General features: G+C 47.2%; 2 protein-coding genes across 6 annotated transcripts in view; both read left to right on the forward strand.

Moving 5' to 3' along the window:
• The window catches only part of PLS3 (plastin 3), a 60,933-nt gene extending 39,516 nt beyond the window's left edge, over positions 1-21,417 (forward strand). For all 5 annotated transcript variants that reach the window (XM_077307570.1, XM_077307571.1, XM_077307573.1 and 2 more), the window contains exons 3-16: positions 2,150-2,313; positions 6,576-6,705; positions 7,216-7,348; positions 9,048-9,129; positions 10,106-10,271; positions 11,118-11,260; positions 13,241-13,336; positions 14,314-14,509; positions 14,607-14,685; positions 14,819-14,933; positions 16,614-16,747; positions 17,368-17,491; positions 18,185-18,309; positions 19,633-21,417. In XM_077307570.1, the coding sequence (XP_077163685.1) occupies positions 2,150-2,313; positions 6,576-6,705; positions 7,216-7,348; positions 9,048-9,129; positions 10,106-10,271; positions 11,118-11,260; positions 13,241-13,336; positions 14,314-14,509; positions 14,607-14,685; positions 14,819-14,933; positions 16,614-16,747; positions 17,368-17,491; positions 18,185-18,309; positions 19,633-19,765 (1,820 nt within the window). In that variant the 3' untranslated portion in view covers positions 19,766-21,417. The remainder of the gene's footprint in view (positions 1-2,149; positions 2,314-6,575; positions 6,706-7,215; positions 7,349-9,047; positions 9,130-10,105; positions 10,272-11,117; positions 11,261-13,240; positions 13,337-14,313; positions 14,510-14,606; positions 14,686-14,818; positions 14,934-16,613; positions 16,748-17,367; positions 17,492-18,184; positions 18,310-19,632) is intronic.
• Positions 21,418-21,576: 159 nt separating this feature from the next.
• LOC143822878 (uncharacterized) lies at positions 21,577-26,347 on the forward strand. The gene is made up of 4 exons (XM_077308586.1): positions 21,577-24,683; positions 25,153-25,236; positions 25,416-25,499; positions 25,779-26,347. Exons 1-4 carry the CDS (start codon positions 24,062-24,064, stop codon positions 26,276-26,278), a joined length of 1,290 nt encoding a protein of 429 aa, XP_077164701.1. The 5' UTR covers positions 21,577-24,061; the 3' UTR covers positions 26,279-26,347.
• The last annotated feature ends 310 nt before the right edge of the window (positions 26,348-26,657 follow it).

The following is a 26,657-nucleotide window of genomic DNA, read 5'->3' on the forward strand; positions in this document are numbered from 1 at the left end:
GGCTACCTTAGCAAACCTTAAGTGGAAGGATGGGTTGATGGTGGGGTTTTTAGCCTCCAGGCAGTGGCTGGTGATCCCCTGGGATTACAACTGATCTCCTGGCAGTGCAGATCCGTTCCTGTGAAAACAGCTGCTTTGGAAGGAGAACTCTCCACTAAAGGCCCTCTGTTCCCCAAATCCCATCCTCCTAGGGCTTTACCCCCAAAATCTCCAGGTGTTTCCCAACCCAGAGCTGGCCACCTTTGGTGACAGTGATTCTTGCAAGCCTGTCATAAGCTATGGTGGCATTATTAACGCCACTTGAGTGACTTGCCTAATGCTGCAGCTGAGCTGAGATTTGAACAGGATTTGAACAGGACTCACAGCTTGCCCTGCCCTGCCCCAGCTCATGTGAAAACTAGTGTAAAAATAAGACCACCCATCCAGATCATGCAGTTGCTGTTGCTTGGGGTGAAAGGTTCTCCCCATTCTGCCCTGAGAGAAGAACTCCCAGGCCTTGTGTGCAATGCAGAAAAGCAGGTAAAGCAGCAGACAAGAATCTGAATGTTGTTGTTCGGAAAAACATCTGAAAGCCATTAGGCTACCTGCCTGATTCAGAATAGTGAATACAGGATCATATTCACCTTCTCTGTGAGCTTCTGCATCCAGCTCAAACTGTGCAGGAAGTGCCTTTTCCATGTTATCTTTAAGAAGAAGATATGACCACTTGAACATCTGATGGTTTTCAATTATGGCTCCCTCTCACCTCCCCTGCTGGGAGTTGCATTGGTGGGGAAGGTAGATGAGTTCTACCACCATGTTGTATTTTATGTATCTGTATTTAATGTTTTTAATGGGGGAGTTATTGTGAATTGTATTGTCTATGGACTGATATTGTAACCTGTCATGAGCCGGCTTTCCGAGAATTGAGGGAGCTAAATTGAAATAATAATAATAATTATTATTATTATATAATAATATATAATAATAATAATATTATAATATAATAATAATATTATTATCTATTGTTCCTCTTAATATTTGTGAAACAGCCTGGGGGGTGGGATGTGTCCAGGGTGTCTGAGTTGGAATAGGGCCAATCAGGATTGGCCCTGCCCCTAGAGCTCCCACCCTCCTTCCCAGGATGCTAGCCACTCTGCTCTCAGATGCCTGAGGGAGACACACAGAGACACAGAGAGCCCTGCCAAAGCGTAAGTGACCCCCTAATTACCTGCTATGGCTCCTGTTGGGATGGAGAGAGACAGAGACAGAGACAGAGACAAACTAGAAACAAGCCCTAAACTGCAAAGAAGGAGCCCTAATTACCTCCTATGGCTCCTGCTGCAAGAGAGAGAGAGAGAGAGAGAGAGAGAGAGAGATCTGCACCTGCCTGTGTCCCCTGGGTCCTAGCACCCATTTCATTCCTGGTTACAATGGGCTTTCTTGCTAGTAATAATAAAAATGATGATAATAGCAATCATATTGGATTTATGTGCATTGGATACTGCCAGAGGAGGCCATTGATCCAAGAAACTAGGAGAGAAGGCTGGAGATGTCCTGTGATCAAGTTGGATTTCATCCATAAAGAAAGGAAGACTTTTTTGCTCTGGGGGTTGCCTCGGTGGGAATCCTGCAGATCCAGAAATCCCTCAGCACAGCCTTGCTCATGTGCCTAGAATGGCCCTCTAGTGTACAAATTCAGTCCTGAAAACCACTGAAAGTTAGCAATAGCAAAACAAAAGGAAATAGCAACCAAGCCACAAAATTTAACTGTACATGTGGAGACAGTGCAGAAACGCTTATGGGTGGTGTTAGTGATCTGTGGTCACACACCTGCTTTGCATGAAGAAAGTTCCCAGCTTAGTTCTCGGCATCCACAGCCAAACCATCTTAGGTAACAGGTCCTGGGAAAGACATTTGAGTCCCTGGAGAGCCACTCTTACCCTAAATATGTTAGGCCAGCAGCCAAGTTTGCCCTGGGCATATGACCCAAAGAGTGCTGTGCAAAAGGAATTGGTTATGAATTAGCTGAGCATCCTCCCTAACACACGTGCATGTGTGTGTGTGGTGGGGGAGATTTACTAGGACAAAGTCCAAGACCGGTTTGTTACCAAGTGCTGTTTCACCCAGATCTCAACTTTTCTGACCATCTCTTTGTTTTATGTCCCAGACCTCAACAGCAATGGATTTATCTGTGACTATGAACTACATGAGCTCTTCAAAGAAGCCAACCTGCCTCTACCTGGTTATAAAGTGAGGGAAATCATTCAGAAGCTCATGATTGATGGTGACAAGAATAAAGATGGAAGGATCAGCTTTGAAGAATTCGTTTACGTAAGCATATCATAGAGCCTCTTGTACCGCAGAATGGCAAGGCTGCAGACATGCAGTCTGAAGCTCTGCCCATGAGGCTGGGAGTTCAATCCCAGCAGCCGGCTCGAGGTTGACTCAGCTTTTCATCTGAGTACCCAGCTTGCTGGGGGGTAAACGGTAATGACTGGGGAAGGCACTGGCAAACCACCCCGTATTGAGTCTGCCATGAAAACGCTAGAGGGCATCACCCCAAGGGTCAGACATGACCCAGTGCTTGCACAGGGGATACCTTTACCTTTAAGCATATCATACCTAAATTCCCCTGCTGCTAGTCCTCATTGTCTGAAGCTCTCTTTATTGCAAGGAGGCCAGCTCTCCTGCCTTGAGCAGCAGAAAAATAACATTCCATAGCAGAGCGGAAATCATCTGAACACCGCCCGTGGCGCCACGGGCGCCACGGACTAAATAAAAGAGTAAGGCGTTCTGGGGCGGGATGTGTCCGGGATGAGGAAGGGTCCGGATTGGACCCTTCCTCATGACAGACAATCGGAGGGAACAATCGGCAGGCGCGAAGCGCCTGCCGATTGCTCCCTCTGATTCCCAGCCCCAGCAACTGCGAGCCGCGCGCAGCGCGGCTCGCAGTTGCTCCTGGCCTGACGCCCGAGGGAACCCACGCAGGCCGCAGCCCCCGGCGCACCACCCCCTCGCCCCCAACTTACAATGGTCTCCGCCGTCCTCGCAGCCGCTCCCGGTTCCAGGAAGAAAAAGTCCACCAGCGGCCCTGCCAGCAAGCGGCCCGATGTGCGGGCGCGGCTCGCGGGCGCGGCTCGGGTGCGGCTCGCGGGCGCGGCTCGGGCGCGGCTCGCGGGCGCGGCCCGGGTGCGGCTCGCGGGCGCGCCTCGCGGGTGCGGCTCGCGGGCGCGGCCCGGGCGCGGCTCGCGGGCGCGGCCCGGCCGCGGCCCGGGCGCGGCTCGCGGGCGCGGCCCGGGTGCGGCTCGCGGGCGCGGCCCGGGCGCGGCTCGCGGGCGCGGCCCGGCCGCGGCTCGCGGGCGCGGCCCGGGCGCGGCTCGCGGGCGCGGCCCGGGCGCGGCTCGCGGGCGCGGCCCGGGCGCGGCTCGCGGGCGCGGCCCGGGCGCGGCCCGTGCCGGTCCCCAGCCTCAGAAAGGTTGGGGACCACTACTTAGGCAGAGAGCCGCCGCCCGACAAGGTCAGTTTCTAGCGCCCGCTGTATTCGGCATACAGCGGGCTTAATTACTAGTTTCATATAAGCCATAACTTGAATTCACCCATTAAGATTTGCCCATCAGTTTCTTAAGAGGTGTCATTACCATGCCCCCACCCAGTTAGTATTGCCTTCTGTTGCTGTTGGCTGCTGCTATTCTGAGTGGGAGGGGCAGGGGGAGTAAAATCATTGCTGACCTGTGTCAATGCTTCATTTTCAGGTACAATTGAGTAGCAAGAATGAGTAGCTCTAGGAATTACTGGAAACTCTAGTAATTCCTTGTGCTAACTACTGTCACTTCTGGGCTGTACCCTGGAGTGATGTGTTGGTGTCAGCAATGTCCCTGATGTTCCACACGCCTGCACGTCCCTGTGCACTGAAGCGTCTATGTTGCCAAGATCAGCGTGGCAACCTTACCACGCTGAATATGTAGCATAGAGGGGTGGAGTGAAATCTGGGCTTCAGAATCACAGATCGCTCTGAGAATTGTCAAGCTGTCTAGAGTCAAAGCAGGTCAAATATATTTCTTGGTCACAAAGCCTGGTTTAATATGTAGGAAACAGAAGATCCTGACTTGCCTGTTTGGCTTCTTGACCCTCATGTTCTGGCTCTTTCTTTGTTATGATTGGGATTCTGGAAAGATTTAATACAAAAGTCTGTTGACACATTGCCTTTCAAAACTCATTCCCTCAGGGTCAAACTATATAGGACACTGAATTGTGACATTCTCCCTTGGTTTCCCCATCCACCCGCCTTTTCCAAAAATTCAGCTGTGAAAGTTGCAGGCTTCTTTCAAAGAGCTATGCAGGCAGAAAAGTTCTCATACTAGAACTTGCAGGGACCCAATAAAGTTGATGGGTGTGGCAGACAGGTAGAGCACAAAACGTTTTACTTTGATTGTAAGCTGCCATGAGCTGGCCTGGCTGAGAGTGGTGGCCAATATGTCACATTTTCTAAATAAAGAAATAAAATAAAATAAAAGCATAACTCAGCATCAGAGGAGCCAATCAGAGCAGCTCTCTGAATTAGCCAATAGGAGCCATGAACCGATATGAGAGGGAGAGGTTTAGGGAATTAGGGGTTGGTGTTAGAGGGCAGGAATTGTGAATGAGAGACAAGGGCTAGTTGAACAAGAGAGTGAATTAAAGATCTGCAGAGTGATCAGACCTTTGTTCAATTTAGCCTGTCTAGGTGATACATATAGAGCCTCTTGTGGCGCAGAGTGGTAAGGCAGCAGACATGCAGTCTGAAGCTCTGCCCATGAGGCTGGGAGTTCAATCCCAGCAGCCGGCTCAAGGTTGACTCAGCCTTCCATCCTTCTGAGGTCGGTAAAATGAGTACCCAGCTTGCTGCTGGGGGGTAAACGGTAATGACTGGGGAAGGCACTGGCAAGCCACCCCGTATTGAGTCTGCCATGAAAACGCTGGAGGGCGTCGCCCCAAGGGTCAGACATGACCCGGTGCTTGCACAGGGGATACCTTTACCTTTACCTTTAGGTTATACATATTGCAGCATGCCAGCAGGGTTTACTGGGTCCAGTGTGTAACTTGGTTGCAGTAGGGTGCTATATTTATATGTTATAAACTTGCCTGCAACAGATCCTTGTCTTTAGGCACTTGTAACTTCCCACAACTCCTGGTTAGGTATTAATATTTAACTCAGTTGTCTGCATCCTCTGAATAAAACGTTGTTCGTGTTCACTATAAAAGAAAACCAGCCCTTTCCTGTCAGCGTATCACATCATCCCTCTCAATACATTAAAAAGTCCTACTGAGAACCCAAGTTTAGTGGGAAATTTATGGGAAGGTGGAAGAATCCTGTGGGGCGGTGTCTGGCTTTCGAGAACTCCATTACCATGGGCAATTAGCCTAGACATAAGGAAGTTCTTTACACAATGAGTAATTATATTATGGTATTCATTGCCAACATGGAAGGCTTTAAAATAGAAATACACACTTTCATAGACTATGGGTCCCCCAGTGGCTACTTGCCATGTTGAGTAAAAGGAACTTCCATATTCAGAGGCAAAAACCCTTAGACTAGTGTTCAGAGGCAGCACCAGGACTTCAGTCTCTGTACTTTATTGCAGGGGTAGTCAGCCTGTGGTCCTCCAGATGTTCATGGACTACAATTCCCAGGAGCCCCCGCCAGCAAACGCTGGCAGGGGCTCCTGGGAATTGTAGTCCATGAACATCTGGAGGACCACAGGTTGACTACCCCTGCTTTATTGGATGGCCCTTCGAATCAACAGGGTGGTCAATGCGTGAAAGAGGATGTTAAACTAGAAGGACTACTGGTGTGATCCAGGAGGGCTCCGCTTGTATTCTTAAGAGCTTTAAAAACATTCTCTCACAAGCAGATTTCCTTCTGAAAATGTGTCCCTCCCATACATATATACCTAGCTGTTCCACCCCCACATGGAAATAGTTACCCAGCATCCTCACTGAGTTGTGTCTGGTGAATTTGCCCTATACTTAGGAAGACCACTGAGGTACAGGAATCACGTGATTCTATTTTAAAAACCTAGTAGAAAAGAAGCATGCCAGGGAGAAGGTTCTACACTGGATCTCTCCCTTAAGTGCTCATTTTCTGCTTCATTGTCCCCATCTGTCCCCCTCCTTCTTTGTATGGAGGAATATTCCGCAATCTGACATGTTTTCTCAGGTCATGGGGTCATGCTCTGGTAATTTTTGCTCTTAACGTTTTGCCTGCATCTGTAGCTGGCATCTTCAGAGGTCTGTCACAGCAAGTTGTGCTACAGAGAGATACATATCTTGCTGTGACAGGCTTCTGAAGATGTCAGCCACAGATGCAGATGAAATATTAGGAGCAAAAACTACCAGAATATGGCCCCACTATCCAGGAGAACTACAAAAAAGTTGATTCCAGCCACGAAAGCGTTCAGCAAGGCTTTCCAACAAATATTCCAAATATCATCTCACTGTGTTCTAATCTAAAAATGTTGTATGTTTTGGCCTTTATAGATAGATCCGATAGATAGAGATACATACACAGATTATATATATTGTATTTTAATAACATTATTTATTTAACAAATTAGATTTTCCAAGAGGTGAAGAGCAGTGATATCGCTAAAACGTTCAGAAAAGCCATCAACCGGAAAGAAGGCATTTGTGCTATTGGTGGGACCTCTGAGCTGTCCAGTGAAGGCACCCAGCACTCTTACTCAGGTATTTCTCTGATAGTCAGATCGTTCTTGGACTAAACCAAAATAAACCTCTGAATCAGAAGCCACCAAAGGGCTGGTGCCAGGGGAGCCCGCTGGACTTGAGAAGCTTTGCCTAATTCTTGCCTTTCAAAAAGTTATACTGGCATCATAGAGCCCTATTACACCAGTCCGTTTTGGCAGCCCACCTTTAAACCAGACCCATCCATCTCTAGAAGCCATGTTCTGCAGTTTGTATTGGTCAGCTTTCATCATACAGATACCAGTCCCTTTGGTTGCCAAATCCACAACTGTTAAAGCTGGACTTGTTTTCAAAGCAGCTGGAATTTCTGGTAGCACATCACTGAAGAATCTCATCCGACTGCCTCCTCCCCTAGCTTTTATTCTCAAATAGTGGGGCAGTGGGGGATTTGGTGGAAGATTCCCTGGTAGGACTGAACTCTGTGTTGTTTTCCCGGGGTGACTAAGCAGGAAATGTACAGGAAGCGAACTTACAATGTCTCCCTTTTTGTAGAGGAAGAAAAATACGCCTTTGTGAACTGGATCAACAAAGCTTTAGAAAATGACCCAGACTGTAGGCATGTCATTCCAATGAACCCAAATACAGACGATCTCTTCAAAGCTGTTGGGGACGGGATTGTTCTGTGGTAAGTTGAGAGCTCTGGTTATTTCCCATTATGGGTGCAACTGGAGATGTGCAGGGAGGAAGAAATGGTAGCTGCCGTAGTCACAGTGCAGTCCTAAGCAGAGTTACACCCTTCTAATTTAGGATGGCTTGGTGAAATGTGAGTTTATGCAAAAGCCACAAGTAATATTTCCATATTAATTTCCTGAGGTCACTCCACCCATATGTGGTAGATTCATGATTCAGCCACACTGAAGATGAGATGCATTTTCTGTGATGACATTTTGTGTGATTAAATTTTGATTTTACTCTTTGTTCCAATTATGTTTGTTTAGCCAGTACGTTTTAATTCCATGCTTCAGAGAGCATAAGCTGGCACACACATTCTCTTTACACTTATATCCTGCTTTTCTTGAAGGCAGCGTCTATGCAGGACAGGAGTTAGTTCCTAGCCAGTCTCCTTTCTTGCCATCGCCCAGATCCAGACCTCCTTGGCTTCCAGCAAGACGAAAAATCACAGAAACAGGCTCTTGTATTTTCATAAATATCTGAACTTGACCAAGAAGATTTTCACTTCGTTTCCAAAGGTTCCTCAGAAGAGATATCTGAACAGAGTAAATGATTGTCAGGCCAAAACGAAAAGCTGAAAGGTTAACCGGCAGCTGGGAAACACAAGAGTAAAAGAAAGACGGGGGCATCTGAAATTTGAAACAATTCCAAAACGACTTCACTTTCTAGTTGTAACGCAGCCCAGGCAGATGTATATATACTAAATTAAACTTCCAAATGGGAGATGAAATCCTTAGTTAGCGTTTTTCAGTCATGTGAACTCTGTGTCTAAGAGCTCAGGAAGACAAAGTGCTGGGAATTCATCCAGAGGAAATTCAGGGCTTGTGTTTTCCCCTCCAAAAAATTCAAGAGCTGCAGGGCCCTAATTCAGATTGGGGATATGGTACAAAGGGATGAGGGCTTAAGCCTTTCCTACTTTAAATGGCTCCAGTGAGCTGGGTTCCTTTGGTATTGGGGGGACAAACGTCCAGGTAGTGATTTCAATACGTACCTGTTTCCTCAGCAGTACAAATAGCAGCTCCTCAGGGCCATATCAGATTGGGCAAATGGTGAAGGAGGAAGGTTTAACCTCCTTTCCTGTCCATCATGCTGTGGTTCTGATCCAAGCAGGGTTCCACATGCCTAGTTTTTAGAGGAAAAGATCTACTGGTAGCCTCTTGCTCTTTTCTATTGCTACCAGCCGACTAACACAGCTACCCCTCTTGATCTATCCCAGCAGTTTGTTTGTTTGAGCCTTTTTGAGGTTTGAGCTTGGGGGTCTCTATCTATTTCACCTCACTGGCTTCTCTCAGCACTAGGAGGGTTGGAACCAACACAGTCATAGAATTGTATAATGTACTTTGTGTGGAACATCCCCTCCCCCCCCAAGTCAGGCTTGTTGCTGAAATAATTTAAAATGGATGTTTTAGAATTTCTCTTGACTGAGGAATATAAACTTCCCCCCTACTCTATCCCTTAGCAAAGTATGTGATTATTTTATAGCTTTTTGCTGTGTTTAGCAGTTAGCTACAAGGGATTATTCGGCTATCACAAGTTTCACTTGAAATTGGATTCTGCGTATTTTAGCTGAAAATACACTTTGCCCTTTTCATAAACACTGGACACATTTGTGTTAACTTGAATGTTTTTTTTTCTTTCTCGCTTCCTCTTAGTAAAATGATCAACCTTTCTGTTCCTGACACAATTGATGAAAGAGCAATCAACAAGAAGAAGCTAACACCATTCATAATTCAGGTGGGGGATCTTGTTCCGCCTGACTCTTCCAACTGGCTGAAATAACGCTGGATTTGTACAGTGATCCACGGGAATTGCCTTGAGAGAGGAGTTTTGTTTTCCTTTAATTATTAAAGGGTCCTTTGTACAGTGCCTTTGTTTCCTCCTGAAAGGGAGCCTCATTGCAAAGGGACACTGTTCAGTAAATATTAATTGCAGTAAGAAGACGAGGGCTGCATGTGACCAAGAGGCTGCATGGAGCTTATTAGAAATGGGAAAGCATCTTAATGACTTCCCCAGAGCTGTTAAAGTTTCCTCTTTTAATTCGGATCTTCAAAGCCCCAAGGTGGATCACATTCCTAAAACAAACACAGACTTTAATCTGCATGGCTAACTAATTTTTACAGAACTAGAGTCAAGTCCAGCAGTACTCGAGAGACCAAAAAGATTTTTCAGGCCTTTTGAGTCAATGCTCTCTTCATCAGATACCTAAAATGATGTTGTTTACACTTTGCCATTTGTGCGCATTCAAGTTTTGCAGCAAAGTTGCCAGGAAATATTAAATGCCATTGCCTAGTAAAGCTCTTATTCCATCTAGAAGAAGAAAGGGAAGGCGACTAGAAGAAGAAAGGGAGAAGAAAGGGAAGGCGACTGTAAGCCGCTTTGAGCCTCCTTCGGGTAGGGGAAAGCGGCATATAAGAACCAACTGTTCTTCTTCTTCTTCTTCTTCTTCTTCTAGTTCAGAGGTAGCACTTTTGGAAGAAACAACTAACTGGGACAGTATTGTATCTGAGAAAGTGTGCATGCACAAGAAAGCTCATACCCTGAATAAAAATTAGTTGGTCTTAAAGGTGCCCCTGGAGTCTAAATTTGTTCTTGGGAAACTTGGGGCATCTGTAATGATGTAGGGGTCTGAACAACTGAATATGTTTTGGCTCAGAAGAGAGCTGTGGGCCTCCCCCACAAGGCCCCTTTAACCCGGCCTTTCTGTCTGCAGGAGAATTTGAACCTGGCTCTAAACTCAGCCTCCGCCATCGGGTGCCACGTGGTCAACATTGGAGCAGAGGATTTGCGGGAAGGGAAGCCGCACCTGGTCCTGGGACTTCTCTGGCAGATTATCAAGATCGGCTTGTTTGCTGACATAGAGCTCAGCCGAAATGAAGGTAAACGAAACCTGAACTTTTCACACCTGGGTAGGAGACGAACCACAGCCTGACCACTCAGTTGTGTCAGCTGCGCAGTGTGTTGTGTTGTGCGCGTGCCAGTAGGGTTTTTTTTCTTCTTGCATTGCGGAGAAGTGTTGGGAATGCAGCATAGGGCAAAGTGCGAGGGGGGAGGGACGAGGCAAAGAATCTGAATAAATGTGTGTTTCTAACCTCTGCAGGTGAACTTGAATTACCCACATGCCATGTGCTGGATGTGATTCACCTGCTACAACCAGATGGGTGTCTTAAGTGTCAGAATATTTTAGTTTGCAGCTTTAAGATACCTCATACCAAGGAAGGATACTAGGGCTAGGAGGAGAGGGGTTGTTGTTGTTGCTGTTGTTAGATGCAAAGTCATGTCCGTCCCATCGCGACCCCGTGGACAAAGATCCTCCGGGCCTTCCTGTCCTCTACCATTCCCCGGAGTCCATTTAAGTTTGCACTGACTGCTTCAGTGTTTCCATCCAGCCACCTCATTCTCTGTCATCCCCTTCTTCTTTTGCCCTCGATCGCTCCCAGCATTAGGCTCTTCTCCAGGAAGTCCTTCCTTCTCATGAGGTGGCCAAAGTATTTGAGTTCCATCTTCAGGATCTGGCCTTCTAAGGAGCAGTCCGGGCTGATCTCCTCAAGGACTGACCGGTTTAGAGGGGTTACCTCCAGGCAAAACGTGGTGCCGCTTGATTTTGATTGCTCCCCTCTTAAATATAAAAGAATCATCCCCTCAGTTGTCATTGTGGAAGGCTGGAATGCATCTCTGGCCTCTCCAGTGATCTTTCTCCTCTGTGCTTATGCGTTTCTTTTCAGCTTTGGCTGCTTTGCTTCGCGACGGGGAGACCTTAGAAGACCTGATGAAATTGTCCCCTGAAGAGCTGCTCCTGAGATGGGCAAACTTCCACTTGGAAAATGCTGGATGGCACAAAATCAATAACTTCAGCTCGGAGATTAAGGTATCAGCAGGCCTGCAATGAAGGGTGATGTGGCTTCATCTGAACAACTTGTGGATTGTCAGTAGAATGAAAAGATTGGAGAGGAGGCTGTGAAGCGGGCTCAAGGGGATGGGACTGGGCTGTGTGGCAGAGAGGAGAAAGCTGCTCTAGCAAGGTTTTGACACGCATCTTGTTAGCTAGAATGGGCAGAACAGCGTGCATGGAAGAAGTAGTGGTTAGAGAGTCTGGGATCTGGGTTCAAATCTCCACTCTTCCATGAAGCATGCTGGGTGACCTTATGCTAGCTCCTGTCAACTACCCTGCAGGAATGTTGTGAGAATTAAGATGGAGAGCTATGTATGCCGCTCTGAGCTCCTTGGCAGAAGGGCTGGATAAAAAGTACTAAATAGATGGGTAGCCTGCCCCAGACTGTGTTTCCACATGGTGCACTCTCTCTTTTTTCTGTCTGTCTGTCTCTCTACAACCCCCAGCTATGTGCCTCTCTGTTTTGCCTGCAACCTAATTGTCTGTATATCTCTGGCTGCTCTAAAAAGAGTCTATCTAGCTCATTTTATTGAGTGGAAGCCCCCATTTATAGACACATGATGCAGTGCCTGAAATGCAACAAAAAAGGAACAGACTGTGGACATTTTAAAGAAGATTTTATTTTACCTTTGACAATGTAGCTTTGCTGTCCCAAAGCAATGAAGACCGTGCCATTTAAAGAACATACTCGGAGCAGGAAATGGAGAGGGGAGGGCGGGTGCAAGGGCAAGAAATGCTAGCAAGACTGTTGCGCGTTTCCCCCTCCATACAGGATATCCTCTGGTTGCTCACTGATGGGATGACAGATAAAATGTGGCAAATCTACTTTTTGTGATTTCCCTCATTGACCCATTATGCGCGGCGGCAGCTACTCCGTGCTGCCACTGTGCCATTGCGGTGGGGCAGGATGCCCCGGCCTTCTCCATTTACGCATGGGGGCGGGGCTCCCCTGGTGTATGGGGATGCCCCAGCATAGTGCGTAGTGCGTAGTGTGGGCCAGGAAGACCAGGATGCTGCCGGACAGTGTAAGTGGCAGCGGCTGGAGTGGTGAGGGGCTGGGAGAAGCAGGGAGGCCAGGCCATGCCCGTGCTGGTGGTGGGGACATGTATAATCAGGGATTTTCCCTCATGCCTTGCCGCCGCCAGCAGGGTGTTCTGGCCTGTGCATAATGGGTCATCAAGAGGCAAATCTGGGCAAAACTCAAGCCAGCCTCTGGACAGCCTCGGGATGAAGACGATGCCATGCGGAGTGGACTCTAAAACCTGCCAGCAGCCAGACGCTATCCAGAGGCAGATTTCTCATGCGGAAATGGTCAAAGACTTGGCTACCAAGATTTCAGCAGATCCATACTTAAAGAACTGCAATGACAAGGTTAAAAACTTGCTTTTTGAAAAACAAAAGCTTTTTCCTATGGAAGGCATCATCCAGTTCCACAGTCTGTATTCTCTGCAAAGACATGGCCACAGAAGGTATTTAAACGTTTAGGGATACAGTATTTCTTTGAATAAAATTCTCAGCCTAGTTTAATCATTGCTAGCCAGATGTCCAGTTTGGTCCAGTTTCCATAGCAAGCACAGTGGAGAGAAGTGAACAGGCTGGTTGAAAATTGTATCCAGCCCAGTGATATTCAGCTGTTTCTTCTTCTCCATCACCATGTTGGATCCACTAACCTAACCTCTTTCATTCTCTTCTCTCTTGTGCTTCCTGGATTTCTGATGTGCTTCCTTTCCTTCTCTTGCCCTGCTTTCCCCTCTGCTTTTGTGCTTCACTTTTACAAGCTTACTGACTTCAATAACTCTGTTAAGGTACATAAGCAATTCCTACTTGTACAGTTCTAAGACTGGGTTAAGATCATCAATTTAGTTGATGTAATGGAGGAAAGCATTATACATGTTCAGTGCTGCAGAAGGCAAGCTGCTTGCTAACGTCCTTTCCTTCCTTTTATATCGGCTCCAGGACTCCAGGGCGTATTTCCACCTCCTCAACCAAATTGCACCCAAAGGGCAGAAAGAAGGAGAACCTAAGATTGAGATTAACATGTCTGGCTTCAATGTAAGTATTGCCTCATCGCCGATCTGCTGTGACTCTATCAAGATTTGGGGATTTTCGGCTTTGAGTGAATATGTAATATTTAATGCAGCCTACGGATATATTGAAAGTATGTTGCCAGTTAGAGATTCATACTTTTTTTTTTTTTTTGCCAAAAACTCATTTTATGTATTGTTAACAGATTCCCTTCCCCAGTCATTACCGTTTACCCCCCAGCAAGCTGGGTTCTCATTTTACCGACCTCGGAAGGATGGAAGGCTGAGTCAACCTTGAGCCGGCTGCTGGGATTGAACTCCCAGCCTCATGGGCAGAGCTTTCAGAGTGCATGTCTGCTGCCTTACCACTCTGCGCCACAAGAGGCTCTTTTACTGGATGTAGCCAAGAACTAATATTATGATGGAGGGGGTGAAAGAAAATTCTCTCTGCTTTCTCCACTCCATGCAACATTTCATACTTTTAAAAATAAGCACACCACAGTGCTTGTCTGAAATGGCGGATCTTGGAAAACAGAGACGAATGCCCTTTGGGGATAGTTTTATGCCATCTTCTAAGAAAATGTCACAGTGTGATTCTTTTATGTTTGCTCCTTCTTATTAAATTCACCCTGATGGAGTGAGCGAGGGATACAGTGATGGGAAATCCACACATGATTGCATCCTTCCTTTATGGGATTTTATTGCGAATGGCTTTTAAACCCTTCGTACAAACAGCCTTGAAAGTCTGTTAACGATGGAAAGTCAAAATAATAAAAACACTTGGATTAAAAAAAAAATAACCTCCCTGGATGACAGTACATTTATAATAGGGAAGTAACCACAAAAGGTTGCTGAGGAACATCACTTCGTTGCCAGTATTCTTTGCAAAAATGGCTCGGGCAGGCTGACAACCCTTGAGATGTAGAAAAGATCAGATCTGAGCAGCTTGAAGGCAAATAAGTATCCCTGCAGTACGACTGATTGTGCCCCTCTGCTTCTCTCCAGGAGAAAGATGACTTGAAGAGGGCTGAGTGCATGTTGCAGCAGGCAGACCGCCTGGGCTGCCGGCAGTTTGTGACCCCAGCAGACGTCGTCAGTGGCAACCCTAAACTGAACCTGGCCTTCGTAGCTAACTTGTTTAACAAGTACCCAGCGCTCACCAAGCCGGAGAACCAGGACATCGACTGGACCCTGCTGGAAGGTGAGCACACCTGCTTCCCTCCCAGGACTTCTCTCCCTCTCCCAAAGGATGCTGCATGCATGCGAAGAACGGTTTCCCTCTCATGCTCTTTCCTTAGGCGAGACCCGAGAAGAGAGAACATTCCGCAACTGGATGAACTCCCTGGGCGTCAGCCCACACGTCAACCACATCTATGGGTAGGTCTTGTTGGGTTGGGTGGTTCTTGTAGAAGTGCCAGGTTCTAATGAAGCCTGACCACAGAGCTTAAAAACAACAGATTTGGCACAGTGCACATAAGCGGGTCGAGCTAATGTCTCCTCTCCGTTTTAGAGACCTACAGGATGCACTGGTGATCTTACAACTCTACGAAAAGATCAAAGTTCCCGTAGATTGGAATAAAGTCAACAAGCCCCCTTATCCAAAACTGGGTGCAAACATGAAAAAGGTAAAACTGTGTGGTTGCTTTAATGCAGTAGGGATTTCATTTCAAATTTCAGCCTTCCATGGAGGCATTTATGTACTGGATTTTCTGCTGAGGAGCCCCCATACAATGTAGAGGGTCCAGGAAGAAGTTTTAGGACAGCCACTGAAGAGGCATCTTGGACCTCATTGGAGTCTGGGTGTCAGTCATGTGCATCCAAGAATGCACCACCAGTCCCAACTGCAAAGGGAGATTAGGCATGTTGGTCAAGAGGCATTTCAGTTCCAGTTGAAAAACTCTGGGTTCATTGACATTGAGAAACTCTAGAGAAACTTCTGAGAAATTCCAGGGTTAAAGGTAGGGATGTGCAAAAAAAGAATATCCTTTTTTTTTGTTGTTGCTTCATTTGGTCCACTGAGACCCAATGAGGGAGTTTCCAGGGAGGGAAGGGCCACAACGTCATGAGGCATTTGCAAGTCCCTGTGATTCAGTGGGGAAAGTTTTTCCTAGGTATTTACAAACATTAGATTCAAGTGGGTAGCCATGGTGGTCTGAAGCAGCACAACAAAACAAAATCAGAGTCCAGTGACACCTTTAAGACCAACAAAGATTTATTCAAGGCGTGAGCTTTCGAGTGCAAGCACTCTTCCGCGGACTAAGTCGAGAAAGACGAAGCACTCGAAAGCTCACACCTTGAATAAATCTTTGTTGGTCTTAAAGGTGCCACTGGACTCTGATTTTGTTTTGTCAGACAGAAGATATTTCTCTTTTGCACAAGCCACTGAGTAGCAATGAATAAACTTCCCACGAGAAGATCAGAACACCGTCTCTCAGTCCAGAAAACAGCCAAGAACTGCTGTTCTGACCTTTCCAGTTTGGTTTCACAGAGATCATGGAGAACAGTGGCATTATTCTTAATTCCAGTCAAGATCCTTTATGGCCCACATATCTGTTGTGTGCCCCATTTGGGCATGGGGGAATGGATTGGAGCCAGATTTGCTGAGATCTTTACTGGGGAGCACCTCTACATTTCCTGGGAGTTTTATGTAATGGTTTGAAGTGATTTGGAGGGTCCCCCCCCCATATGAAGTCCAGCTGATGTGGTTCCAAAGCAGGATGATTCACTTCAGAGCATGATCCTTTCCTAAAATGAATGGACCACTTTATTTCAAAGCATTTCTATAATCTCTAGGCAGGACCTCCAGTAATGTTATGAGCCTTGGCTCTATTTCAGTGGTTCTCAGCCTGGGGGTTGGGACCCCTTTGGCGGTCGAACGACCCTTTCACAGGGGTCGCAGCAGGGCAAGCAGCTTGGCTGGGGGTGCACCATCCACACAACAGCCTTGCGGGGTAGATCGAGCATTCGTCTTTCTGGAGCAGCGGGAAAGAGTGAGATCGGCATGGTGGGATATGAGGCTGAACTGAACTGACAAACCCCGGAAAAAATAGGTTTATAGACAATCACGAACAATGGATCTTCACGCCATTGTTCAGTTTTGGTTTAATTTCTGGGAAAGAGCACTCGCATAATTGTATGGTTGGGGGTCACCACAGCATGAGGAACTGTATTAAAGGGTCGCGGCATTAGGAAGCTTGAGAACCGCTGCTCTTTTTGATGTCTTTAAATGTTGTCACCTTTTGTAATATCATGGCGCAGTCTAATTTGTTTCTGTTTTTCACAACCTCCTCTTTCTGTGCTCACAGCTGGAAAACTGTAATTATGCTGTAGACCTGGGGAAGCACCCGGCGAAGTTCTCCCTGGTTGGCATTGGCGGGCAGGATCTCAATGACGGAAACCCGACACTCACGCTGGCTCTAGTGTGGCAGCTGATGAGAAGGTATTATTGTAAGACGGGTAATCGCAAACAGGTCCTCCTGAGCACTGGGGGGCAGCGGAGTTTGTCCCTGCTTCCAAAGACAATTGTGGGTAGACGAGTGGTTTACATTTGTTAAGCTGGCTGTTTGATTAGCCTGATCCCGAAGTATGTATGTATGTATGTATCCAGAACTGATATGTCTAAAGCCCCAATAGTTATGAATGCTATCCAAAAACCCCACCAGACATAGGTCATACCTGTTTTGGCCTACTTTGGCGTAGTAGCAGCAGCAATACCAACCCAGATAACCTCACCAACAAGAAGAGAACCTGAACTTACCAGGAGAAAAAAAAAATCCGTATTCTCATTCCCCACCTCCACTGACCCACAAGCATGGGGAGAGGGGGTTGCCCGAGGGCACAGCTACATTTTGCATGCAAAAGGCCCAAGATTCGGTCCCCAGCATCTCCTATTAAAGGATCTCAGGTAGCAGGTGTTAGGATTTCAAAATCTTTGCTTTTGTTTCTTTGCTCCTCAACCCACCTCCCTAGTGCTAAGTTCCGAACTCCAAGGTAGCTTTCTTCAACAGCTCTTGCCTGTCTTTGAACCACAAGTAAACAAAGTCTCACTTCCTTGCCCAGGTATACCCTGAATGTCCTTGAAGATCTTGGTGATGGTCAGAAAGCTAACGATGACATCATAGTCAGCTGGGTGAACAGGACCTTGAGAGATGCAGAGAAGTCAAGTTCTATTCAGAGCTTTAAGGTAGGGGATCATGTCTCTGCATGCATAATTTCCCTCCTTTTCCTACCAGCCAAGGAGGAAGGGAGAATGGGTCTCCATGCCTGTACAAATAGGTCTGAAAACATACTGATGAACACTTGGCTAGAGGTGACCACCAGAAGCCTCCTGTTACACAACCGTATGCATATAGGAAAGACACCAGCTATTTCATGCTGTGGATCTTTGCACGGATGCTTCTGTAATAAACAGCTTTCTGGTTTCTTCCACAACCCCCATGCCCTATTAGCAGTTCTGGCCTGCATCTCTGCAGGTGGGAGATGGCAGCTTTTTATGCACCTAAATCCTCCTCCCCTCCCCCACTCCCTGCACATAGGGCACTAGCTTGTCAAAGAGAAGGGGAGAATAATACCTTTCTATCAAATGCTAGTCTTCTATGGAAAGGGATTTATTTATTTATTTGGTATGACAGAGGCTTTAATCATGTGCATCTCCACCTGCTGTCCAAAGTGGTAAAGTCTACACACAGTTTGGCCCCTCGGGGGGGACAAGGTCCCAGCAGCCATTAGTTCTTTCCAGATGCAACACCTGCCCTTCTTTCTAGAGCTATACTTTCAAATGCAGTTGCTGCATAACATCTCTGTTTTTGGTACAGATTCAATTCCCCTGCTATTCTTCCCGTAATATGTTGAAATGCCTCCTTTTGTTTTCTTGCAGGACAAGTCAATCAGCAGTAGCTTGGCAGTTGTGGATTTAATTGATGCTATCCAACCTGGTTGTATCAATTATGACCTTGTAAAGACGGGAGATCTATCGGAGGATGACAAACACAGTAATGCCAAGTAAGCCACTCCAGCTTGTATTGATGGTTGGGCCTCCTGTTTCTAAGAGTTCTGCCCATTTGGGGCCATGCTTGGAATTCTGGTATCCTATTTAGTTATTTAGTACATTTTTATCCTTCCCTCCATTCAAGGAATTCAGGGAGGGATGCATCGGAGTACCTTTCATTGCAGAATCCTCACAGCCGCCATCCTGTGATCTGAGCTAGGCTAAGAGGCACTGACTGGCCTGAGGCTGTGCAGGGAGCTTCACACAGAGCAGGGATTATAACCCGTATCTCTTTGATCCTCGTCCGACTGCTGCTCTACATTCTCTTTCCTTGTTGCTGCTTTGAAAATGGAGACCATACTGGGTAGCAGAGGGAGATTTTGTGGCGCAAGATCATCCATTTAGAGTAGCTGTAGCCCATCATTGTTTAGAGTGCATGATGGATCCTTGGCAAGAATTATTACGTATGTATGTATTTGCCCAAGTCTGAATATTCAGGCCGTAACTGGAGCCCGGATTTTCCAGCCCCTAAATTCAGTTTGGTTCACTATGTTTAGTGGGATAATGAGAGCATCTTCTTCTTTTTAATAGAATTTACATTTTAGTTATTAATGGGTTTACTATTTTATATATATATATATATATATAACCACCCCGTATTGAGTCTGCCATGACTCGGTGCTTGCACAGGGGATACCTTTACCTTTACCTTTACCTATATATACACACATATATATAATTCCCCTCTCTTACAACAGTCTCAGGGTAGCTATATATATATATATAGCTACCCTGAGACTGTTGTAAGAGAGGGGCAGCCTACAAATGCAGTAAGTAAATTTATTTTACCCCTCCCTCCCAAGACCACACACCCTAGACCTCATTTGAAGAAGAGTTGGTTCTTATATTCCACTTTTCTCTACCCAAAGGAGTCTAAAAGTGGCTTACAGTCACCTTCCCTTTCCTCTCCCCACCACAGACACCCTGTGAGGGAGGTGAGGCTGAGAGAGCCCTGATATTACTGCTCGGTCAGGACAGCTTTATCAGTGCTGTGGCAAGCCCAAGGTCACCCGCTGGCTGCATTTAAAAGTGCCAAAAGAGCTGGCATGGCGTAGTGGTCAATGTCAGACTTAGGTTCAAACCTCCCACTCTGCCACCGAAGTCCGTTGGGTGACCTTGGGCCAGTCATGCTCTTTCATCCCAATCTACTTTGTATGCTGGTTGTTGTGGGGGTGAAATATAGGAGGAGATGAACGTCCATGCGGTTTGGGACTGTGTTGGGCACAAAAGCAGGTTATAAATATATTAATAATTGTCGTGATGGCTCTCCTCCTTAGGTATGCCGTGTCAATGGCTAGGAGAATTGGCGCCAGAGTCTATGCTCTGCCCGAAGACCTTGTGGAAGTGAAGCCCAAGATGGTGATGACGGTGTTTGCCTGCTTGATGGGCCGAGGAATGAAGAAAGTTTAAAGCCAGGCTCTGCACCAAAGCGCCCAAGCCTCCCACCTCCCCCTTGGCTCGTGTCTTGCAAGATCAGCCATTTCTCAGCCTGAAGTGCTGTCGGCCCCAAAGAGCTGTCCAAGTGGTTGTTTATTTTGTTTGTTTGATTTTAAGAAGAAGACTCTGAGAGTTCTGCTTTGCAAGGGAGGGATGCTGTGGGAACTCCTGGGGAAGGGGAGGGTTAACCCACAGAGTCTCTCTTTCCACAGAGTTCCGAGGGGCCTTGAGGCTGCCCTGCTGGGTTTGTCTCCTCAGGTGCCCAGCAAAATGCATTCCAGACAGAACAGCTTCCTGGAGCAACCTGCCAGAATGGTGACCAAAGCTTTCTCCCCTTTGATGCTCAGTTCTCGGAGGGGGGGGGGGGCTGCTGGAGGTGTCTGGCTCTGCTCTTCAGGATGACATATCTCCCGCTTTTGCTCTTACCAATTAAAACAAAATCTCATGGTCGAAGTACGCAACGGGGATTGCATTTTCATTACATTTGCTGCCACTCGGTTGGTGCAAAGGCCATCGTTGGGGCTGTGTGTAAGCCATGCTCTGCGCTGCAAAAATTAGAACTCTGTGGCCTGCATGCTGGATTCAAATTGGGCCATTGCACAACTTCCATTTTGCATAACTTATTCCGCAGTTTTAACTAGTTTGCTTAAAATTAGTCCTGGGGAGCTATGCAAGCCTTGAAGCTCCCCCTCCCTCCCTCTCCCTCGCACACACGCACACCTACATGCAGTACAATTACAGAAACGGGAAATCTGATCATAGCTCCTCTTGGGCTTCTGAAATTTCCAGTGGACCTCACCCACTCACTTCCAAACTACCTGCAGAGCCACAAGGAATAGAAAAGTAAAAAAGTAAAGCTTTGATCTCAGGAAGCCTGCACTCCTGCAGTGACTCAGCATATGCACAGATCTGGCAATGGCTACAGATCTTCACAGGTGCATTGTGTGTGTGTGTGTGTCGGGGGGGGGGGGAGGGAGGGAAGGGAATACTTTCAAAGATCAGTCTTCCTGCAGTATTCTTCATTCATGGTGCTGCTCTTTCCTTCTGTACAGCTTAACAATATTTTTGATTACTTTACAGACATAAGCATAGCCAGTTTATTTTTGCTATGTCCTTTTTATAAAAATGTTCTTTGCGTGAGAAGTATCACCTTCCAAGGCTACTGCATTGCCAATGGCTTGATTAAATCCAGAGAATTGCAATTCTGTTTTTGTACCGTAGCTTGGGTCTGTTGTTTGTCGAGACAATTCCCCCCCCCTCCTTTTCCAGGATCTGCACGGAATACCCCTTGTTAACTTTTGGGGGGTGGTGGGTGGGGGTTTAATTATTTAAATTTCTGTTAGAAGGATGTGAAACCATGTGAGCAGCATTTGATGGATGGGACCAGGCCAGCTCCACAAGCCAGTATCTTGAAGAGCAGAATCTGCAGAGACTAAGAAAGTATTTTTTTATATAAAAAAAGGAAATGTTGTCACCAAAGAGAAAAAAAAAAGCATTTTATCCATAGGAGCAAGTGCACTTCGGCAAGCTGTTAACTATCCTTCAGATCCTATTGCTCTCCCTGGATCTTCCAAGCAATGTAATATGATGGCAAAGGAATAGATGAAATAAAATTGTTTTAATAAGGCCAGTTTGATTTCTGTCAACCACCATCTTTGCATCAGGCTGCCCTAGTTCAAGTCTGGTTTAAACTGTAGTTTGGTCTAATTGGCAGCGGGGGGGGGGGGTCTCTAGACCAAGCCACCATTTTTTAGCTTTGGGGGCGAGGGGACAGGTTGTACAAGATTCATATAATCCTCTGAAAGGTTAGACTTTCTTTGGGATTCAGCTGTAGGAGGTGCAAAATGGTACTCAGAATAATGTCCAAGGAGAAAGAAATCCATTGCTAAATAGCCATGCAATATCCCAAAAAGAGATCATCACCATAATAAGGTTTATAACAGACCAAGAAGAAGGTTAGAACCCACTGTAAACAACCCATTTTGGTGTATTACCCAGAACTTGTACTCTTGCAAATGTTAGACTTGATGGACCTTGTATTGCTCCAGCAGAGCACCTTATGTTCTGGAGGAAAAGTAGAGATGTAGGAGGACTGCTTAATACGAAATATATGTTGCTTCCAGTTTAGGATGACTATAATTAATGACCTCCGAAACAACTTTTCAGCAGCCTTGCTCAGGTCTTTCAAACCAAGAGCCATGGCTTACTTTGTTGAACCAATCCAGTGCACGTTGGTGTTCCTCTTTTCCTGCTGCCTTCAACTTTTCCTAAAATTATTGTCTTTCCTCCCCAAGAAAAATGTAGCCTTAATTGCTGAGAGTCCTTAGGAAACGCTCCTCCTCTGTAGATTCAAAATACAATCCACGGAGTTTATAAAAGGAGGCCACTCAGAATTTAAGCCAGCTCATAAAAGTTAGAAAAATCTCCCAAACTTCCCTCTGGGGTCAGGTGAGGCCAGTTGAAGGATGTCCAGAAGGAACAGTCAAACACCCAGAAATGATGGGGAGAGGCAGGCAGATTCCGGGTACCTTGCTGAGCAGAGAAGGTACAGAAGAGAAGAGGAAAAAGAATGATCTAAACCCTGCCTTTCTACACTCACCCACAGTCGCTGGGGGAAGAGGAGGGTGAGGCTGCTTTGCTTGCAACACTAGAGATTATGCTGGTCTTGGCTTGCCATGCGGGAAACAAGGAAAGCTGCAGTTGTGAGAATTCCATTTTCTGCCTGGGCACTCCTTCCTAACATGCATTATGCAGACAAATGTTTGCATTTCTTGTTTTAATAATAAGTGTGGCTGAACGCTAAAGGTGGCTAGTTGAATACAAGGCATGAGACAAAACGTGGGAAGAGGCGGACCCCACTGCCATATGCTTTTTGGTACACTAGGGGGCACTGTTCCTCAACACTTGGGGGCATTTCCCACGGCTTAAAAATAGCACAATGGTAGCTGATTGAAAACGCTACTAATTTGCCATAACGCACGACGTCGTAAACAATCTGCAACAATCCTGAAACCGAACCGCCAAAAGCGCTTCGTTGTAGCGCTTCTAGGGGAATCCAGAAAACTGGATTCACCCTCCGGATAGCGATACACTCCTGCAACCAATCTGCAACACTAGCGCTAAAGACCTGTGCGTTACCATTGTTGCGGGTTCTTCAAAGTCCCTCCTCCCGAGCCTGTCCTCCAAACTTCCGGCGAACTGTTCGCCATTTTTTTTTTCTCCGAGCGAGCGGGGATCTACGAGGCAACGGGACAGCGACTGGCTTTCAAGCACGATCACTTTCGGAAATTCTGCCCGGACACCACAAGAGTTTTTCACAAGCACAGTGGCACACACCGTCACGTTCCCAAAATTTGCCCAAAGCTTAAAACCCCGTCTACCATCGGCCAGTCCTAGCGGAGTCAACGTACAGGGAGCATTTTAAAAAATTTTCCTCTGAGCGTGCCAACGAACGTTCGCCGCTCGCAGTCTCCTGCTTAGCTTAGAGGGGTTCAATAGACATGATTCGTGGTGATATCATGAGGGGCGGCTTATGTGTAGTGGGTCTTTGTGTGGTTCCCGGTGCGTGCTTGTGCTTGGGTGCGGACAACCCCTTCCATTGGCGGCTAGACCTCCGGCAAGCGGAGTTGCCGTCCCCCGTTCATTTTAAAAAATTTTCCTCTGAGCGTGCCAACGAACGGTCGCCGCTCGCAGTCTCCTGCTTAGCTTACAGGGGTTCAATAGACATGATTCGTGGTGATATCATGAGGGGCGGCTTATGTGTAGTGGGTCTTTGTGTGGTTCCCGGTGCGTGCTTGTGCTTGGGTGCGGACAACCCCTTCCATTGGCGGCTAGACCTCCGGCAAGCGGAGTCGCCGTCCCCCGTTCATTTTAAAAAACATTCCTCTGAGCGTGCCAACGAACGTACGCCAGTAACATGTCATGTTTGGTTGATTTATGCTGTGGCTGGTGAATATTATTGGGGAACTGCCGAGTACTGCCGCACTTGCTCTCGGTTGAACACCGGCATGCGTTTGTGTAATGGCGGACATTTTCCTAAAATGGCTCCCGCTGCATGTTCAAACTGCTCTTCTCGCGTGTAAACGAATACGCGCATGCGTTAAGTCAAACAACAAGGGCGCCAATCTGGCCATTAGGAGCAGATCCTGTTCCCGCGCGAGGAGTTTTGAACGTGACATGTGACCTGATGTGGCCAATGTGCGTGTCCCCTGCTGCCCTCCACCAATCAGGAGCCGGCTAGTCCCTTTGTCTTTGTGTGCGGGAAGGTATATGATCCGTTGCACCCTGCACCTCCCACCACCATTTTGCTCAGCTACTAGCGAAAGCAACATGGAATCGTCTTCTCAAGCCTCGTCCGTCCCTGCAACCGGCCGTGGCCCTACTTGGAGGGACGCGGAGATCAGGGACCTGATCGGGATTTTCTCGGAGGAGAAAATCCAGGACGCGTTCCAGTCCTCCCACAGGAATAGGGAGGTTTTTGAACAAGTGGCTATTAAGATGCGCGCCCTGGGCCACAACAGGACCGGCCTTGAATGCCGGTCGAAGACCAAGACAATGAGGGCAGAGTACATGCGTGCCGTGAACCATAATAAGGGTTCCGGCAACGAAAAGGTTACCTGCCCCTACTTCGAGGAGCAGCGCCAGCTGTACGGGGACGGGGAAGGATCCGGCAGGCCGAAGCGCGTCGGCCGGAGCCTTAAGGTGGTTCGGAAGCCGGCTGCCCCGGTCGAGGAACCACCCGCTGAGGAGGATCCCGGCGAGGGAACCTCGTCCAGCTTTCGCCCTCCACCCCCCGTCCAGCAACGAGCCGCGGAATCGGTAACGCTGGACCTGATCGCCATCGCTCCTGGGGAGCCAGAGGAGGCTCCTGAGCAAACGCCCCTTGCCTCCGGTAAGTGATTTTCTTTTTATTTTATATTTCCTTTTGAGCAAATGTGTGTTCTGACGTTTGGGCATCGTTTTCTCGTGTGTTCGTTGCAACGCATAAGATGGTAGGCTGTGGAGTGCTTGCTGTGGTTACTATTTGAAACGGTTTTAATTTTATAATTTTATAATTTAATTTTTAAAAGATTTTAAAAGAAGGTAGGCTGTGGAGTGCTTGCTGTGGTTACTATTTGAAACGGTTTTAATGTTATAATTTAATTTTAATTTTTAAAAGATTTAATAAGATGGTTGGCTGTGGAGTGCTTGATGTGGTTAGTATTTTAAACGGTCATGTTTAACCCACAGCCCCAAAATATTTGCTGCATGCCTCGCCCATAGGCCTTCTGCAGTACTTTGGCTCACTACTTTGGGAGCTTGCTTTGTGGTTCATGGTGTATGCTTGCTCATTTTTCACTATTTTCTGCTCTTGTCCACAGAGACACAGTTGCCAGGGACGGGGCCCCTAGAGTCTCCAGCAGCACCTGACGTGGATAGTGATTCGGGGGCATCAACTAACATTGGTAAGTATTAGTAAAAATAGGGGGGGGGGCTGTTTTAACTGCTTTGTGCTTTTCTGTTTGTGCAGGGCAGCAGCACTGCTAAGAGAAAGAAGAGAGTCCCTCTGCGTTGCTGGTGTAGGCTTTGAAGCTGGCTTTGCCACCCTTTGGTCCTAGATCTTTTTTTTTTCCTTTTTTTGCAGATTTCATACCCGGAACACAGGAGGAGGAACAGCCTGGGGTGCTTGGACCTCCTGCCCGGCGCAGGCGGATACAGATTCAAGATGGTGAGCGTGCATGACCTGTTCCTTTCGAGCCATAGCTGCAGGACAATGTCGCTAGGCACTAACCATGTGCTCCCTTTTAATTGTTGAGAGTCCTGCTGTGAAAGTAGGCAAAAGTAAAAGCACAACATGGGCAAACAAACAATGGCCATGTGCTCACCGGGGATTGTTTAAATTCTTGGCAGGAAAACACGGGGACAAAAAAGGACACCATGTCCACCATGGTGTTTTTTGACTTTTTTGATGTTACTAACAGTTTTGTTTCTCATTTTTTGCCAACAGAGGTTCTTTCAGATGAGGAGGAGGAACCACCCCTGCCTCCAGGCAGCCCACCACCTAGAGGTGCGCTCCCAGCAGAGGAGAGGCTTACGAGGGAACGCGGCAGGCTGAGGCGCGTCTCAGTCTTGACAAGCGTGGGAGAGAGGCTCCTTGAGCACTGCTATGAGGAGTCACGGCGTGCCGCGGCCGCTGACCAAGCCATGCTCACACTCATTGCCCAGGAGGGGAGAAAATTGAGGGCAGTCCTTAGAGAGACAAACCAAATCCTACGCGAAGGCGTGGAGGAGGTGCGACTGATAAGGAGACTCATGGAGAGGGCAGTAGCGGTCATGGAAAGGGCCTACCCTCCACAAATCGCCCCCCCACCACCACCCACACCAACACCACCACTTCCAGCACCCACCCCACCAACTCCCTCTCAGAATGCCTCCACCCAAACAAGAAGGAGGACTATTCTCGGAAAGAGAAAAATTAAACCAGCAGACAAGTACTCCCCCTCCTAGTTTTGCCCACTTTTTCTATTTCATGTTATCTGTGTTTTGTTGTTTGTTGAATAAAGTTTATATTTTTGACTCTGTCTCTGTGTACCCTACTGTAGAATCTGCAAGGCTGAAAGCGGCCTCTCTAGTGATTGTGTATATTGTGGTACTGCTGTGTGGGTTGGAGGTTGGAGGGGTGTTAGTTCAAGGAGTTTTAGGAGTGTGGTGTGGGGTTAAATATGTGCGAGTTTAAGAAGTCACACTGGAGTCTTGTTATAAAATTTGCAATAACATTTTATTTTAAACAACATTTTAACAGGGGAAAAACATTAGGGAATGAAACTTGGAGCCCCACCAGCACCACCACCCCCCACCCCCCTGGAAAACCTATTTTTTTTAACAA

Source organism: Paroedura picta, chromosome 13 (assembly GCF_049243985.1).
Source record: "Paroedura picta isolate Pp20150507F chromosome 13, Ppicta_v3.0, whole genome shotgun sequence".
Lineage (NCBI taxonomy): Eukaryota > Metazoa > Chordata > Lepidosauria > Squamata > Gekkonidae > Paroedura > Paroedura picta.